Genomic DNA, 14,863 nt, shown 5'->3' with positions numbered 1-14,863 from the left:
AGTGGTTAAGAATCCGCCTGCCAATGCAGGGGACACGGGTTCGAGCCCTGGTCCGAGAAGATCCCACATGCCATGGAGCAACTAAGCCCGTGTGCCACAACTACTGAGCCTGCGCTCTAGAGCCCACATGCCACACCTACTGAAGGCCAAGTGTCTAGAGCCCGTGTTCCGCAACAAGAGAAGACACCGCAATGAGAAGCCCGTGCACGGCAACAGAGTAGCCCCCACTGGTTGCAACTAGAGAAAGCCCATGCGCAGCAACAAAGACCCAACGCAGCCAAAAATAAATTAATAAATAATTTTTTAAAAAAAGAAAAAAAAAAAGAAAGCAACTGGGACGAAGCATTAGAAACTTCTATAACAACTGGATACCTTTGTGGTTGTTTAATAAAAAAGAAAAAATTGGGCTTGTATATTGTATGTCCATGAGTATGTGTGTGTGTATTGTCATTTCATTTTCCTATAAATTCATTTTTATTATATTTTACAAAAGTATTGGTCTGTGATGAATTGGAAATTGGGGGGGAAAAAACAATCCAACTGGTTCTTCACCACAGTCAGTTTGAGAAATACTATTAAAGTGCTTAATATCTTGCTGGGCCCTGCAAAAATTCTATTTTGGGGAAACAGCAGTGAATCACTACAGAAGGTACCTACTCAAATGAAATTATAATAGCAAGGAGACAACAGAATAAATTAAAAACAAGATAAATACAGAAAATAATAAGTGCACTGAGGGAAATGATTAGGGAAATAAGACAGAGACTGGGTGGAAAGTAGTACTTTGGACAGCATAGCTGGTCAGAAGGTCCCAAGTTAAGCAATGATTTGGATATAGTCGGACGTGTGGGTAATTGGTATCAAAAATGAAGCAAGTGGAAAAGTAGGGAAGCAGAGTGAATGAGGATGTTACCATCAGAAGGAAAAAGGACAGTATTTTAGAGCTGAAGGATATGTTTATTCAGTGTCCCACATGGGATCCTGAGATGAGAGATTTTTGTTGCTAGCAACTCACTCACTCTCTCAGAATCCGACCAAGGAGGCCACTTAGTAGTTTAAAGCAAAATTTATAAATTTACTATTTTTTTGAGGTCACAGACTCTTGCCCTAGTCCTCAACACCCTTACCTACATGACGGGAGCGTTAGAAAGGAAGTACAAGTTTAAATCCCCCAGATTTCAATGCCATCCTGCTCCTTTTCAGTTAACATTTTGCTGCCATTATTGATCAAAAGAATGAGTTGTAATACAGAAAAAATTAATCCAGTCTACTTTAGTAAAAAATCAGAAATATTTGTCCCTACGCCTTTTACCAAAGTACTCATTATCACAGCATACTACCAAGGCACCACATTTCAGATGACCATTCTGTAGACTTCAAACAAGTAACCTTCCCAGAGTTTCTGCCTGAATCAACAGAGATATAAATACAGTTGACCCTTGAACAACAGTTATGACCCTTGAGCAACAGTTATGAACTGCGCAGGTCCACTTATACTTTCTTTTCAGTAGCAAATACTGCAGTACTATGTGATCCTTGGTTGGTTGAATCCGAGGATATGAGGATATGGAGGAACTGTGGATACACAGAGTCAACTATAAATTAAATTACAGGAGGATTTTCTACTGTGCAGAGCGTTGGTGTTGTTCAAAGGTCAACTGTACAGTCAGGATATGTAAGGTTACAGAATAGAATACTGGTAACAACAGGAAAAGATACTTCTGTCTATTTGTTTGAAACAAAGAAACTTACATTTTTAAAAACTCTCTAAAAAAAAAAACTATGTTCATTGATTAGTAAATAGAAAAATTCTAATACCTACTGTTAAAATTTTAAAAAATCAAATAGCTATGAATATAACTATTTCACTCATAAAGAAACTCATTTGTGTAACAAACATTGGTAAATGCAAAGAAAACACTCTGGAAGGATGTATAACAAACATCATTAGAGATTACTCCTGGTAATGGGAAATAAGATCGTGAAAAGAGGAAGAAAGGGGCAACTTTAGACTATATACTGATTTGAATTATTTATAATAAGCATGTTTTCAACTACTGTTTCAATAACACAAACATTTAAAGAAATTTCCAGAATATGTTAGACTTTGCTTTGATTCTATTACCTGCTCTAACATACCACCTGATTGACTCACTGTTCATCTACTTTCTGAACACTGTTGGTTCTTGTTATTCATAATAGTTATGCTCTATAGTCACCATGAACACTGAATTAGCAGACACTGAACTGCTGTGCCTAAAGGAAATACAGTGCTAGGTTCCTGTGAGTCCCTGGTAACATTTTCATCAATGGATCCAATACATAACCTTGTTTAACGTGTGCTTCTGTTTAAAGACATCTTATTCAATATACACCCTTGATTCAGTAACACTGAACTCACAGCTACCAGCGCTATTACTCATGCCTTAGTAAGCTTATCTAACACACATATTTTCTCCACAAGGCACATCACAGCTTTCTTATGCAATACTTCGGAACACTAGACAATAGTTCAGCACTACATTTGGGGCCAGTTTTAATAGCAAAAATTTTTAAAAAGCACAGAAATGCAAAACACATGACACTAAACAGACTGTGAAAAGGACACTTGTTTACAGTATAAGAGTTGAAACAAGAAGGCAGAATATCTTTTTGTTTGACCTCAGTTGGGAATGCACACATCAGTGACTCTGATTTTTTGCTACTCTGCATCTGTCCACAAATCAGTGTGAAAGTGTTGCGTGTATTAATTGTGGGGTTACAATTTTTAGCGTGTAGGTGAATTCACAAATATAGAATCAGTGAATAACAAGGATTGACTGTATCTTAAATTCAAGCTTTATAAGTCAGTTTTGTTATCTACAAGATGGAGGAATAAACTAGATAAATTCTAAGGCTACTTAATACTCAAAACTTTGAATATGTTAAAATACTCAATTTTACCTACTTAGTAATAATGTAGTTATTTGCTATAAACCTCTGAAAAAATCTATTTGGCCTATACAGTGTTTAAAATAATTTTAAAAGCCAACATTTCAAAATCAAAAGACTTCATATAAAACTCCAGATTTCTACCTTTTCTTTTTCTCTTTTTTTTTTTTTTTTGCTATACGTGGGCCTCTCACTGTTGTGGCCTCTCCTGTTGCGGAGCACAGGCTCCGGATGCGCAGGCCCAGCCGCTCCGCGGCATGTGGGATCCTCCCGGACGGGGGCACAAACCCATGTCCCCTGCATCGGCAGACGGACTCTCAACCACTGCGCCACCAAGGAAGCCCTCTACCTTTTCTTGAAAAACATCAGCCTGTTAGCTAATGGTAACTAACACTGTATTTCATACAATTTGAGAAGCCAATGATTATAAGATCTACCATTTTTTAAATGTATTGCCAAGAAAAGAGAAATACCGCCAATTATAATTACAAGATGCAACCTGACTTCAGAGATGTTTAAATGCTAAAGTGCATTACATAACTGTTAAAATATGGCATGTATAGCACTTACTATGTGCCAGCTATGTTCTAAAATTCTTTATACTTTTAAATTTATTTAATCTTCACCAAAATCCTATTGATAGGCACTATTACTATCCACATTTTAGAGATAAGGAAACAGAGGCACAGTGGGTAAGTGACTTGTCCAAGTTCACAGAACTAGTATGTGGTGCGACGGGATTCAAAGCCATTAAATTGGCTCTCTGCAACAACTGGCTGAAGCTGAGCACTAGCTACACTCTCAAGGCAGGACATGCAGGCTCCAGTTTCATCCCAGACCTCTGATCTCTTCTCTAACCCGACCCGCTTCACTGAACAATGATGTTACCCAACTGACACTGTTGGGATTTGAGTTTGTGATTCTTGCATTAAACAACAGAATACTACATATTAACAAAAAACAGTTCTAAAGAGAAAAAATATGTATGAGTAAAATTTAACCCAGAGTTAATCTTATTTAAAAGGATCAGAAAGGGGTGATAAGAAGGAAAAACGTAAGAGACAGCAGTATTTCAACTAATTCATACTATGCTAACTAGGTATTAGAGTTAATCAGAGATAAATACAATGATGAATTAGATATGGATCCTGTTATCAAGATGCTTTTATAGTCTATTAGAAGAGGATATAAGTGTAATTAAGAAAAGCAACTAAAAATCTGATATTTTAAATAATTTCTAATAAAGTAGCTGTATGTTTTAACATGCAAAGATCTCTAAGACATATCCATCAATGAAAAAGATAAGCTGTAAAACACCATAAACAGTGTATCATTTGTGAAAAAGAGAGATAAATATGCTCATACAAATATATAATTCTATACTGTATGATTATTCATAAAGGTCTGGAAAGATTTATACCAAACTAAGAATAGTGGTTATTTCAGGAAAGAGAAGTGAAATTGGAGATGGTAGTCAAAGAAGACTTAAACCATACTAGTATTGTTTGCCATTTTGTGTAATAAAATAAAAAGCTAATTAGTAAACTAATATGTATAACCTCATGCAGGTGACTATGTGTCAGGACTCTTGTTTTCAGTAATTGCCATGTGAGGTTCACAATTCCACTTATTAAGAAAAATATGAAAAGAACAAAAAATTCCATTAATAACTGATAAATTGGGCATAATCAGAATTATAACCTTATAATCCAAATTTAATGTTTGTTTGTTTTGCTTACTAATAGTGTCATTTATTTTTATTCAGTAATACACAAAGGAGGCCAAAAAAGAAGCAATGGGAATAGGAGTGACTAGGAAAGAAAAACCTGAGATGAGGAATGTGAAACTAAAAAACCTCTGAGAAGTAAAAGGGGTAAAAAAGAAGATGGCATAAAACTAGGTTGGTGAGCCACATTTAAAAGACACTGACATAATGTAGTTTGCAATATTTTCTCACAATTCCTAATAGAAATCCATATTTTTTTACTATTCAGTAACTATTTAACTGACATGCAAAAATGAAAGGAATGTCAATTTAAAAAAATTGAATTCAACCATTCAATCATTTATTCAACAAATATTTATCAAGCACCTAATACCAACTTATTTGATATAACTTTGCCTTCATGACGCTTAAAACATAGTTATAACTTTTTTGGAGAGAACTTCCCCAACCATAACTATAGGACTAAAATAATTCATGCTAATCAACAGTCAATTCATTTATATTGTTTTAATGGAATAAAAAAATTACTGTTTTCAAATACAAAAAAGAGCTAGAAATTTGGTTTAACTCAAACTCTACTACTGAGAAGATTTTCCAAAAAGAAAAAAAAGCAAAAGCCAGACTTATCTTCAGATGACCTAAATTATTACAATCTAAAAAAAAAAAAAAAGTAGGAACATTACAGTCAAACACAGTCTCTCTGCAGATAAATCCATAAACCTAACACAATCTATTTCCATTACAATTACCAATAAGTCAGCTGACATAATATACTGCATTTATTCTCCATGCTTTCTCTCAGAAATGAACTATGTTTTCCAAAAGCACACCCTTTTAAGCAAGGCATCATAATGAAACTTCTCTACCAAATAACAAATGCTAGCATCTCAAAGTCTAACACTACCAAAGTTTTCAAATTAAAGGTGACTAACTTTTTATACAAAGAATGTTTATGGCATTTCTGCCTGAGGTATAAAAATATAAGCATGTCTTTTCTATGATATCTACAACACAAAAAACAGACAGAACAGTATACATAATAAGAGATAAATGTATAAAAAGAAAAACAAATTTATATAAGAAATTCTTACATTCTCTCCTAAAAGATAATTCAGAAGTGATTACAATTACTTCTCAAACCATAAAGCATCAGGAATTACTTTGTCTTTTAGGCAGCCAAATGGGCAACACTTCATGAACTCCATAAAACTGATGATAATGAAGAACTTCTAAAATGCAGCATTCCTTTAAAAAGATATATCATTTAGGACAATAGTAACCAACATGTGTTCCTCAGAACACTAGACCTACAAGGTTTCCTGGAGGAAAAAATGTATATCATCAATTAGATTTGGCAAACACAACTTACTTTATATCTCCATCTTGAAAATATTTGAAAACATAACACAGTGCCTGTTTAATAAACCTTGTATAAGTATCAGGTTTTTTGTTTTGTTTTTGACCATCACTCAGTACACACTTCTTTAGTAACAGAACCCTTTCAAGTACATCTACTCACTTTCTTTGGGACATGGTTTGGTATGCAAATTTTAAATGATACAAATAATCTATACATAATAAACCTTCAAAAGAGCCACGCAGGGACTTCCCTGGTGGCGCAGTGGTTAAGAATCCACCTGCCAATGCAGGGGACACGGGTTCCAGCCCTGGTCCAGGAAGATCCCACATGCCACGGAGCAACTAGGCCTGTGCGCCACAACTACTGAGCCTGCGCTCTAGACCGTGAGCCACAACTACTGAGCCCGTGCTCCTAGAGCCCGGGAGCCACAACTACTGAGCTCGCACGCCTAGAGCCCGTGCTCTGCGACAAGAGAAGCCACCGCAAAGAGAAGCCCGCATAGCGCAATGAAGAATAGCCCCCGCTCATTGCAGCTAGAGAAAGTCCACACGCAGCAACGAAGGCTCAACGCAGCCAAAAATAAATAAATTTATCCAAAAAAAAAAAAAAAGCCATGTAGTTTTCAATAGACACTACTTAAAAAGAATATAAGAGACATCTTTGATTGGGTATAGAAGTGATCAAAGCACAAATCATTATTAAGGCTTTCTCTGACACTGTTATTATAAGAGAGCTAAGAGGGAAAACACATACCAGTTACTATACTGACCTGGTTATTAATGTAGAATATGAAACAGGAATCCAGATACAGGAGTTTCAGGCTACACATTTATAGTAACGTGGTATCTAATGCACTTGACTAAACCAAAACTATGTCTAAATTTAAGTGCACATTCCTTAATAACTATTTTTATTAAAAGAAACTACAGCTGTGTCCATACTGTTAGCTCTTTTGCTTTTTAAGCCAGCTGACCAAAGTCTGATCGAAAAAGAGATGCCTGAACAGTAGAGTAATTCTGCATATCTTTTCTGGACTTTTGCAACTTTCATGCCTTGGGACACAATTTGAGAAGAGAACCCCCCCTCTCCACGATTTATCACCAAATGTAGTTGACACTTTTCTTGGAATCTGCCAAGAAACTCGCTTTTAAAAAAAGATATTAGTTGGAAGGTAGATGGGAAATTAAGCACGTCTGAGCACTCAAAAGAATGGGTAGGATTTTTACTATAATTAGTGTTTATTTGGACCTAGCAAAGTATGCCAAGGCTAAGGAGGCTTCAATCATCAGAAATCAATGCCTTTCTCTACTAAAGTAAAAAAGAGAAATCAAATTAAAAAGTATTTGAGGGCTTCCCTGGTGGCGCAGTGGTTGAGAGTCCGCCTGCCGATGCAGAGGACACGGGTTCGTGCCCCGGTCCGGGAAGATTCCACATGCCGCGGAGCGGCTGGGCCCGTGAGCCATGGCCGCTGAGCCTGCGCGTCCGGAGCCTGTGCTCCGCAACGGGAGAAGCCACAACAGTGAGAGGCCCGCATACCGCAAAAAAAAAAAAAAAAAAAAAGTATTTGACTCTAAAACAGGAAAGGTTTAATGTGAATGAAATTCTAGACTTAAAATATTCCAAACTTTATAGAATTATTGACTATCATATGATACAAACACAAATATTTACTCTTTTGTTTCTAAAGAACATCTTAATACCAGTCCAAAATTACTCTTAACTAAGTATGAAAAGCTAGGCACTACGCAAGCAATAATACAACTCACACAGTTAGAAGGCACGTTAGTTAAGAAAAAGCAGGAAAGCAGTCAAAGCACGGCAAACCTGAAAAATCCTTTAAGTAAAAAGTTCGACGTAATGAATTTCAATCATTCCAGAACTTTGATTCCTACAGTCTTTAAAAAGTATTGTTTCAGCACCTAGTAATTGGTAAGCTGCTATGATTACAGATCTGTGATTTCTTTCATAACACCATAATTAATTCATTTAACAAATATTTATTTAGTATTACTATGGAAAAACAAAGATTAAAATATCTACGGGGATTTCTCTGGTGGCACAGTGGTTAAGAATTCACCTGCCAGTGCAGGGGACACGGGTTCGAGCCCTGGTCCGGGAAGATCCCACATGCTGCGGAGCAACTAAGTCCGTGTGCCACAACTACTGAGCCCGCGTGCCACAGCTACTGAAGCCCATGGGCCTAGAGCCCGTGCTCCACAACAAGAGGAGCCACCGCAATGAGAAGCCCGCGCACCACAACGAAGAGTAACGCCTGCTCACCACAACTAGAGAAAGCCCGTACGCAGCAACGAAGACCCAACGCAAATATTAATTAATTAAAAATAAAAATAAAATATATATGAACACTGCCCAAAAGACGCTTAAGAGTCCAGAAGAGACGGCACAGATTTAAAGGGTAGAAAATGGTAAAGAGCCTAAGAAATGCACAATCTACTTAAATTGTGAAGATTGCTCAGAGGGGAAAGATTCTATGCAGTTTGGTGGGGGAAAGAAGTAAGGGGTGCAAATCAGGGAAGGGATCGATGATGGATTTAAACGAGAAGTAGAATTTAGACAATGAAAAGAGGCTTTCCACTGGAAAGAGATGAGAATAGCAAAAAAGATGGAAAACCACAATGAAAATAATTTAATTTTGCAGGAATGGACAAACCTACAAAATACTAGCTGATAGTGCAGAAGTTAGATATTCTAAGCTCTGGCAACTGGAATATCCAGGTCACTTCAAATCACCAATGAAAAGATCTAATATTGTACCAACACACTCTATTGATGCTCTATAAATACTTCTAAATTAGTGACCCATGACCCCTTATACCAATTATTCTTCCTGATGGAATGAGATGGTGAAATAAATTTTATTCATACTGTAACTCAGAATAAACTATTAATTCTCATCAGAAGACATATTAGTTCTCCAATTTTGAGTATACACGTTCAAAGTTAGGCAAGAACAAGGACTCCCCCCAACTTTCCTTTCAGTTTATATATACAAGATACACATCTGATACTCAAGTTTCACTTTGAAATCATGATATAAAAGTTATGTTGTTCCAGTCACTATGGCAAGATCAAAGTGTTCTAGTCTCAGCTCTGCCATACTGTGCAAGTTGCTTTAGTGCCCTGTGCCTCAGTTTCCTAACTTGTAAAATAAGGGGGTTCCACCTGGATGATCTGCAAAGGGCCTTTCAGCTTTAAAATCCTATACCCAGTTAAATGTACATCACCTTTTCTACAGAAGTCATTGTGCCAAGACTAACTATAACAAAAAGAGTATTCTTTCCCTAAACACATGTAATAAAAATTAGCCTTTATTAAGCACATACTAAGTCTTAGGCTCTTTCTATTCCTTATTTCACTTAATCTTCACTACACCCATCAGAGTAGGCATTTTCCTCATTTTACTCATAAGGTTTTAGCCACCTCTTGCCTGTTCAATCCAATTAGGGGTGGAAGGCAAGGATTCAAATCAAGGTCTAACTCCAAAGCAAGCTCTAATAAACCACACTATAAAACTTGGTGCCTCAAAGAAAAATATCAGGCAGATAATATACACAAACAAAAGCTGAAGGGGTGGGCTGTGTGACTATGGTAACCTGGAGAGAGCGTGGTCTTCTAAGAGCGCAACTCAGCTGCCTTGAAGCCACGGTGGGAATGGACAAGAGAAGCCAAATATCGGTTTGTGTGTCTGCATGTGAAATCTCCTGATTTTCAAATGAAGGAAGATAGATTCACCAGCCTTCAGCTTCTGCTTTAAACAGTTCTAACTCAGATTTTGTGAGGTTAGTTGTAATAATTATATAAATTTCCAAAATTCCCAGATAAGTATTAAAATACGGGGCAGCAGCAATAAAGCCTAGGCTTTGATGTAAGGCAAACTTTGGTTGAATCCCTGCTCCATTACTAGCAGTGTGACCTAGGTCAGGTAACTTCACCTCTCTAAGCCTCATTTCTTCATTTGTAAAGTGAGGATACTATCACCTATCTTTCAGGGCGGTTAGGGATCTAAGGAGAATGTGAACTATAAAGAGCACAGTACCCAGCACAAGGTAAGGGCTTGACAAATGAAAGCTATTATTTACCCTTCAGGATTCCAGTAACACAGAACATGGGATCTATGTTCATAGACAACCCAGTAATGTCTACAAATACTACCCAAAGTTTACCTTTAAAATGCCATACTCTGGACTTCCCTGGTGGCACAGTGGTTAAGAATCCGCCTGCCAATGCAGGGGACACGGGTTCGAGCCCTGGTCCGAGGAGATCCCACATGCCGCAGAGCAGCTAAGCCCTTGCACCACAACTACTGAGCCTGCGCTCTAGAGCCCATGCGCCACAACTACTGAGGCCGTGTCCCACAACTACTGAAGCCCGCGCACCTACAGCCCGTGCTCTGCAACGAGAAGCCACCGCAATGAGAAGCCCGTGCACCGCAACGAAGAGTAGACCCCGCTCGCTGCAGCTAGAGAAAGCCCGCGCGCAGCAACGAAGACCCAACGCAGCCCCCCCAAAAGGTCGTAGCTTGTCACTTTCTTGTAGATCTAAAATTACTCTCAAATTAAAAGCTTAGTTTAAAAAAAGTCATATACACTCATTTCTAATAGACAACCAAACTTCGAAGAAAGTTTATCCTAAACCTAAAATCGAACCAACTTATCAAATACTGTTTGTAGTAGCTAACAATTTTTTTAAAGTGACGCTGCAAATCCTGTTACCACGAGTTCAGACTTCTGAATGGGGTGAATGGAAGGGAAATGTGTTTCCAAAGCAGTTTGAGCGCGAAAGATCCCTACAACGTCCGAGGGAGTATTTCCCAAATAGTTGGGTAAGACTGAAAAACGGGGTCCGAACTAATAACACCTGGCAGAACGACCTGTCTCCAATTGAAGGGACAGGGGCAGGCAGCTTCGTGCCCAAACTATCGTATTATTCTTAGCCAACTGCTCTGGTCAACAGCTGGGTTTTAAACCTTCTTGCTGTCTTCCCCAAAGCCCCATTCCAGACCGCGAGGGAGGGAGCTGGACTTTCCTCACCGCCAGTGTAGACACTGGCGAAACGGGAGGGACAGGCCCGCGGCCCCGAGGGGCGTGGGAGACAGGTCGGGCCACCGCTGCCCCGGATCGATGACTTCCCGGGCGGCACCACCCGCGGACCACCACCAAGCGGCCTGCGGAGCTGTTGTCAGCAGGGCCGAGCCGCCGCGCTGGGGGTTTCGCTGGGGGCGTGAGGAAATAACTCGGGGGTTTCAGGAGACGAAGGAAGGCACGGGGGCAAAGGGGGAGGAGGCGTTTGGACTCCCGGCCCAGTGACGCGCGGGAGGTGACCTCCGGGCCCCTGAGTCCTCCGTCCCAGTTCCTGCCCGGACCCTTCCCAAGTCCCGGACCCGCCGCTCCTCTCACCGTCTCAGCTTCTGTGTGCTGGGGTCCGGCACTCTGACCCCCCATAACCCCGCGGAGGAAATTCATCTTGCCGCTCAGCCACCGGCTCCACCGGCCCCGTCGGGAAAGAAAAGATAACTTCCCCTGTCCTCCGCAGGGCCTGGCCCCCCAAGCCCGCACTCAGCGCTCTCCGGCCGCCGCCAACACCGCCTCTTACTCGGCAGCAGCTCCAGCCCCCTAAGCCCGGAAACAGCCTCTACCACCTGTCGAAATGCGCATGCGCGGGGACGTGGCATTACGTGGCGGCTCGAAGGGCGAAGGCAAGGGGGAAAGCAGGCGAGAGTAGGCCGGTAGCCCGGGTCCGCCCAAGCCCCGCCCACTGCGCAGGCCCCGCCTCCCTCCGCAAGGACACGCCTCCTACCCCAGCCCTGCGCTGGTCGCTCGGGCTGGTCCCAACCACCCACTTGGTCCGAGCCCTGCCCTGCCAGCTGGAGAGGATCCGGATAGTGTACGCATTTTGGCTTGCAGGGTGTTTAATTGTCGCCGGACGTAGTGCAAGCTGTCAAATCTGGGGTCGTATTTTGTTGAGTCGAAAGTGAAATTTTCCTTCGGCCGACGTGACAGGTAAGGGTTCCCGGCCCCTGGAAGGGTTCTTTTGGTTTCGCGGTGTAGCAGTACCGGCGTTGTGGCCTTCTTGTCCCCGCAAATTGCATTTCTTTACAGGGCTTTGTTTGGTGGTAAAAAGGTTGCTAGAGCCCCCTCATTCCACTGCCACAGGAGGGCGCATTTCTCAGCTCTTGCTCTTCCAACCTGCTAAAAGGAATTCCTGGATCTAAACACCAGGTACACCGCTATTTTCCTGTGGTGTGGGGAGGAAACCACTCGAACCCTGCATTTAACTTACTAGAGAAAATACATTGATCTGCCGTGTCAGTTCGGCAGCTAGTAGCATGACGTTTTGTTATTAACTCTAAACCCCTACATTTTCGGTGTGGTTTTTATTTTAGCATGAAAAATGGCATTTTTCAAATCGGTATGCCTTGTTTCTTTCGAAATGAGAGTGCCAGGTACACACGCTTATGGAGTAGTCTTGTAAATAAATATCTTGAACCTAAAAAGCGCAGGGTCTAGTTAGCTAACTGATTAATACACGTCTCCACTTGGATGCCCCACAGGTCTCAGATTCCCCTGCCTCCCTTAAAGAAAACAAAATCAATGTGCTTTTTCTGTGTGCCCTGACACGCTCTTTGGTACCATTAGCCAAATAATTGCCTAAGCTAGAAGGAGGAAGCTGGGAGGAATCTGAAACTCTGGATTGCACCCCCATGTGTTCAGTAGTCAATCCTGTCATGTCTATTTATAGAATATTGCTCAAATAGGTCTCTGCTCTCCATGCTCTCTGCTTCTGACATAGTTTATGTTGTCATTTTTCACCAAGATTATGGCAATAGCTTCCTAACTAGTTTGTCTGCATTCACACCCTGGCTTCCTTCCAGTCATCTGCAGTCCACCCTTGGGTGAGCCTAACAATAACAAAACATCTGTCTGTGTTGATCTTCTTCTGAAAGTCCTCCAGTGGTTGCCCATTCTCTCCATAATAAAATCCAAACTCCTTAGCTTGGTGTACAGGCCTATTATGTTCTGGCTCTTGCCTGTCTTTCTAGCTCCTGTCTCCCTCACATACTCTGGATATATGCCTGGATATGCCCTTCCCCTCCCTCCACTTCATCAAGGAAACTCCTGCTAGTTCCTTAAGACTTTTTTTTTTTAATTTATTTTTATTTATTTTTGGCTGTGTTGGGTCTTTGTTGCTGCTCACAGGCTTCCTCCAGATGCCGCGAGTGGGGGCTACTCTTAGTTGCGGTGCGCGGGCTTCTCATTGCGGTGGCTTCTCTTGTTGCAGAGCATGGGCTCTAGGCTTGTGGGCTTCAGTAGTTGTGGTGCGTGGGCTCAGTAGATGTGGCTCACGGGCTCTAGAGCACAGGTTCAGTAGTTGTGGCGCATGGGCTTAGTTGCTCCACAGCATGTGGGATCTTCCCAGACCAGGGCTTGAACCCGTGTCCCCTGCATTGGCAGGCGGATTCTTAACCACTGCACCACCAGGGAAGCCCCATAGTTCCTTAAGACTTAACTCTGGCATCTTCTGAAAGCTCTTCCTGAAATCCAGATACGTATGTATATGCTAGCACTTTGCAGTTGTTGATATGCGGGAAGCTCTCAATAAATGCCTGTTGAACCGGACTGTTAAGGGCACAACTATGTTATTCATTTTTATATCTCTGTGGCTTAGCATTGTCCCATAAAAGGTGATATTAATGGATACACGAACAAAACATTAAAGGAAATATGAATATAATGCTAAGGAAGAAGGTCCTTTTTTCATCCGTAAAGTGGGATTGCAGATAACACATATCACAAAGGCTCTGGTGCATGTTCCTAGTGCCAAGATTTTAAGCCTGGGTGACTTGGAGAACAGTGGGGATCATACTGCCCAAAATACTGTACACTAAGCATTGTCCTCTGCTTTAAAACTGGACACTTGACGTTTTGCTTCAGACATTTTCCATGGGGGCATTTCATTGCAGCCTAAAAAAAGTAACCAATAAATGCTCAGCATTTTTATTACCAGGTAATGTGTGCAAAGAACTTCACCCAGTCCCTAAGCCTTACCCCTCCCTGAGCCTCTCCTCACCTCCTCCCTGTGCCCCACTCTACCCCACTATCAGAGATAAAGCTCTGAGGTCAAGTGGCGCTCATGGATGTCTACCACATGTATTATTTGGTAATAAAAAGCAGCGCCTTGACATCTTAGCAGAATTATTTTAAGACACCGCCCTTTTCAAAATGCCCTGCTTTGTTTTAAATTTTGCTGAATGTAGTAAGTCACTAACAGCGTACTATGAGTTTTCCCTTCACTTGACCTGTTTTCTTCCCTAACAGCCTCCACTGGCCAGGAAGGACTATGGGCAGGAGAAGTGGGCAGTCTGGGACAGAGGAAATGAGGGTGGAGCCCCCAGATTTCCCCTTGACCTCACAGTCTTGCCTCTCTCCTGGTGTCTGGGAAGGGGTAGAGCCGCTTGATGCTTCCAGGAAAAAGAGGAGGCAGAGAGGGTACAGTGCCTAATTTTTCCCCCAATCGGGCGTCTGAAAGGGGAGCAGCCATGAAATGGACTGAAAAAAGAAAGGAGATTACATGCAAATCCAGTTCCACTGATTTTATAGAGAAAAGTCAGAGACCATGTCTCGTTCCTATTTGTACCCTTTAATGATCTAGCATAATTCCTTTTACATGGCAGATGTTCAAGCACCATAAAGGAAGAGAAAACATGAAAAAATTGTGACTGCCTGACTTACGCCCTTATACTTCTCACTTTCTTAAGTCTAAATATTCAGTATAAGAATGTCATGAATCATTAAAATGCGTATAATCCAAAATTTTAACTTGGGTAA

General features: G+C 41.0%; 2 protein-coding genes across 4 annotated transcripts in view; one reads left to right on the top strand and one right to left on the bottom strand.

Moving 5' to 3' along the window:
• Positions 1-11,730, bottom strand: part of USO1 (USO1 vesicle transport factor) — a 91,424-nt gene extending 79,694 nt beyond the window's left edge. For both annotated transcript variants that reach the window (XM_067736274.1, XM_067736276.1), the window contains exon 1: positions 11,435-11,730. In XM_067736274.1, coding sequence (XP_067592375.1) covers positions 11,435-11,500 — 66 coding nt within the window. In that variant the 5' untranslated portion in view covers positions 11,501-11,730. The remainder of the gene's footprint in view (positions 1-11,434) is intronic.
• Positions 11,731-11,829: 99 nt separating this feature from the next.
• The window catches only part of G3BP2 (G3BP stress granule assembly factor 2), a 76,906-nt gene continuing 73,872 nt past the window's right edge, over positions 11,830-14,863 (top strand). Inside the window, exon 1 of one of the 2 annotated variants that reach the window (XM_067736281.1) lies at positions 11,830-12,037. The gene's annotated coding sequence lies outside the window, so the exon portion shown is untranslated. The remainder of the gene's footprint in view (positions 12,038-14,863) is intronic. The other variant, XM_067736279.1, reaches the window with a different exon arrangement.

The sequence above is a fragment of the Pseudorca crassidens genome, chromosome 4 (assembly GCF_039906515.1).
Source record: "Pseudorca crassidens isolate mPseCra1 chromosome 4, mPseCra1.hap1, whole genome shotgun sequence".
NCBI classification, from domain to species: Eukaryota; Metazoa; Chordata; class Mammalia; order Artiodactyla; family Delphinidae; genus Pseudorca; species Pseudorca crassidens.
This window is presented reverse-complemented; position numbering and strand designations above follow the sequence as displayed.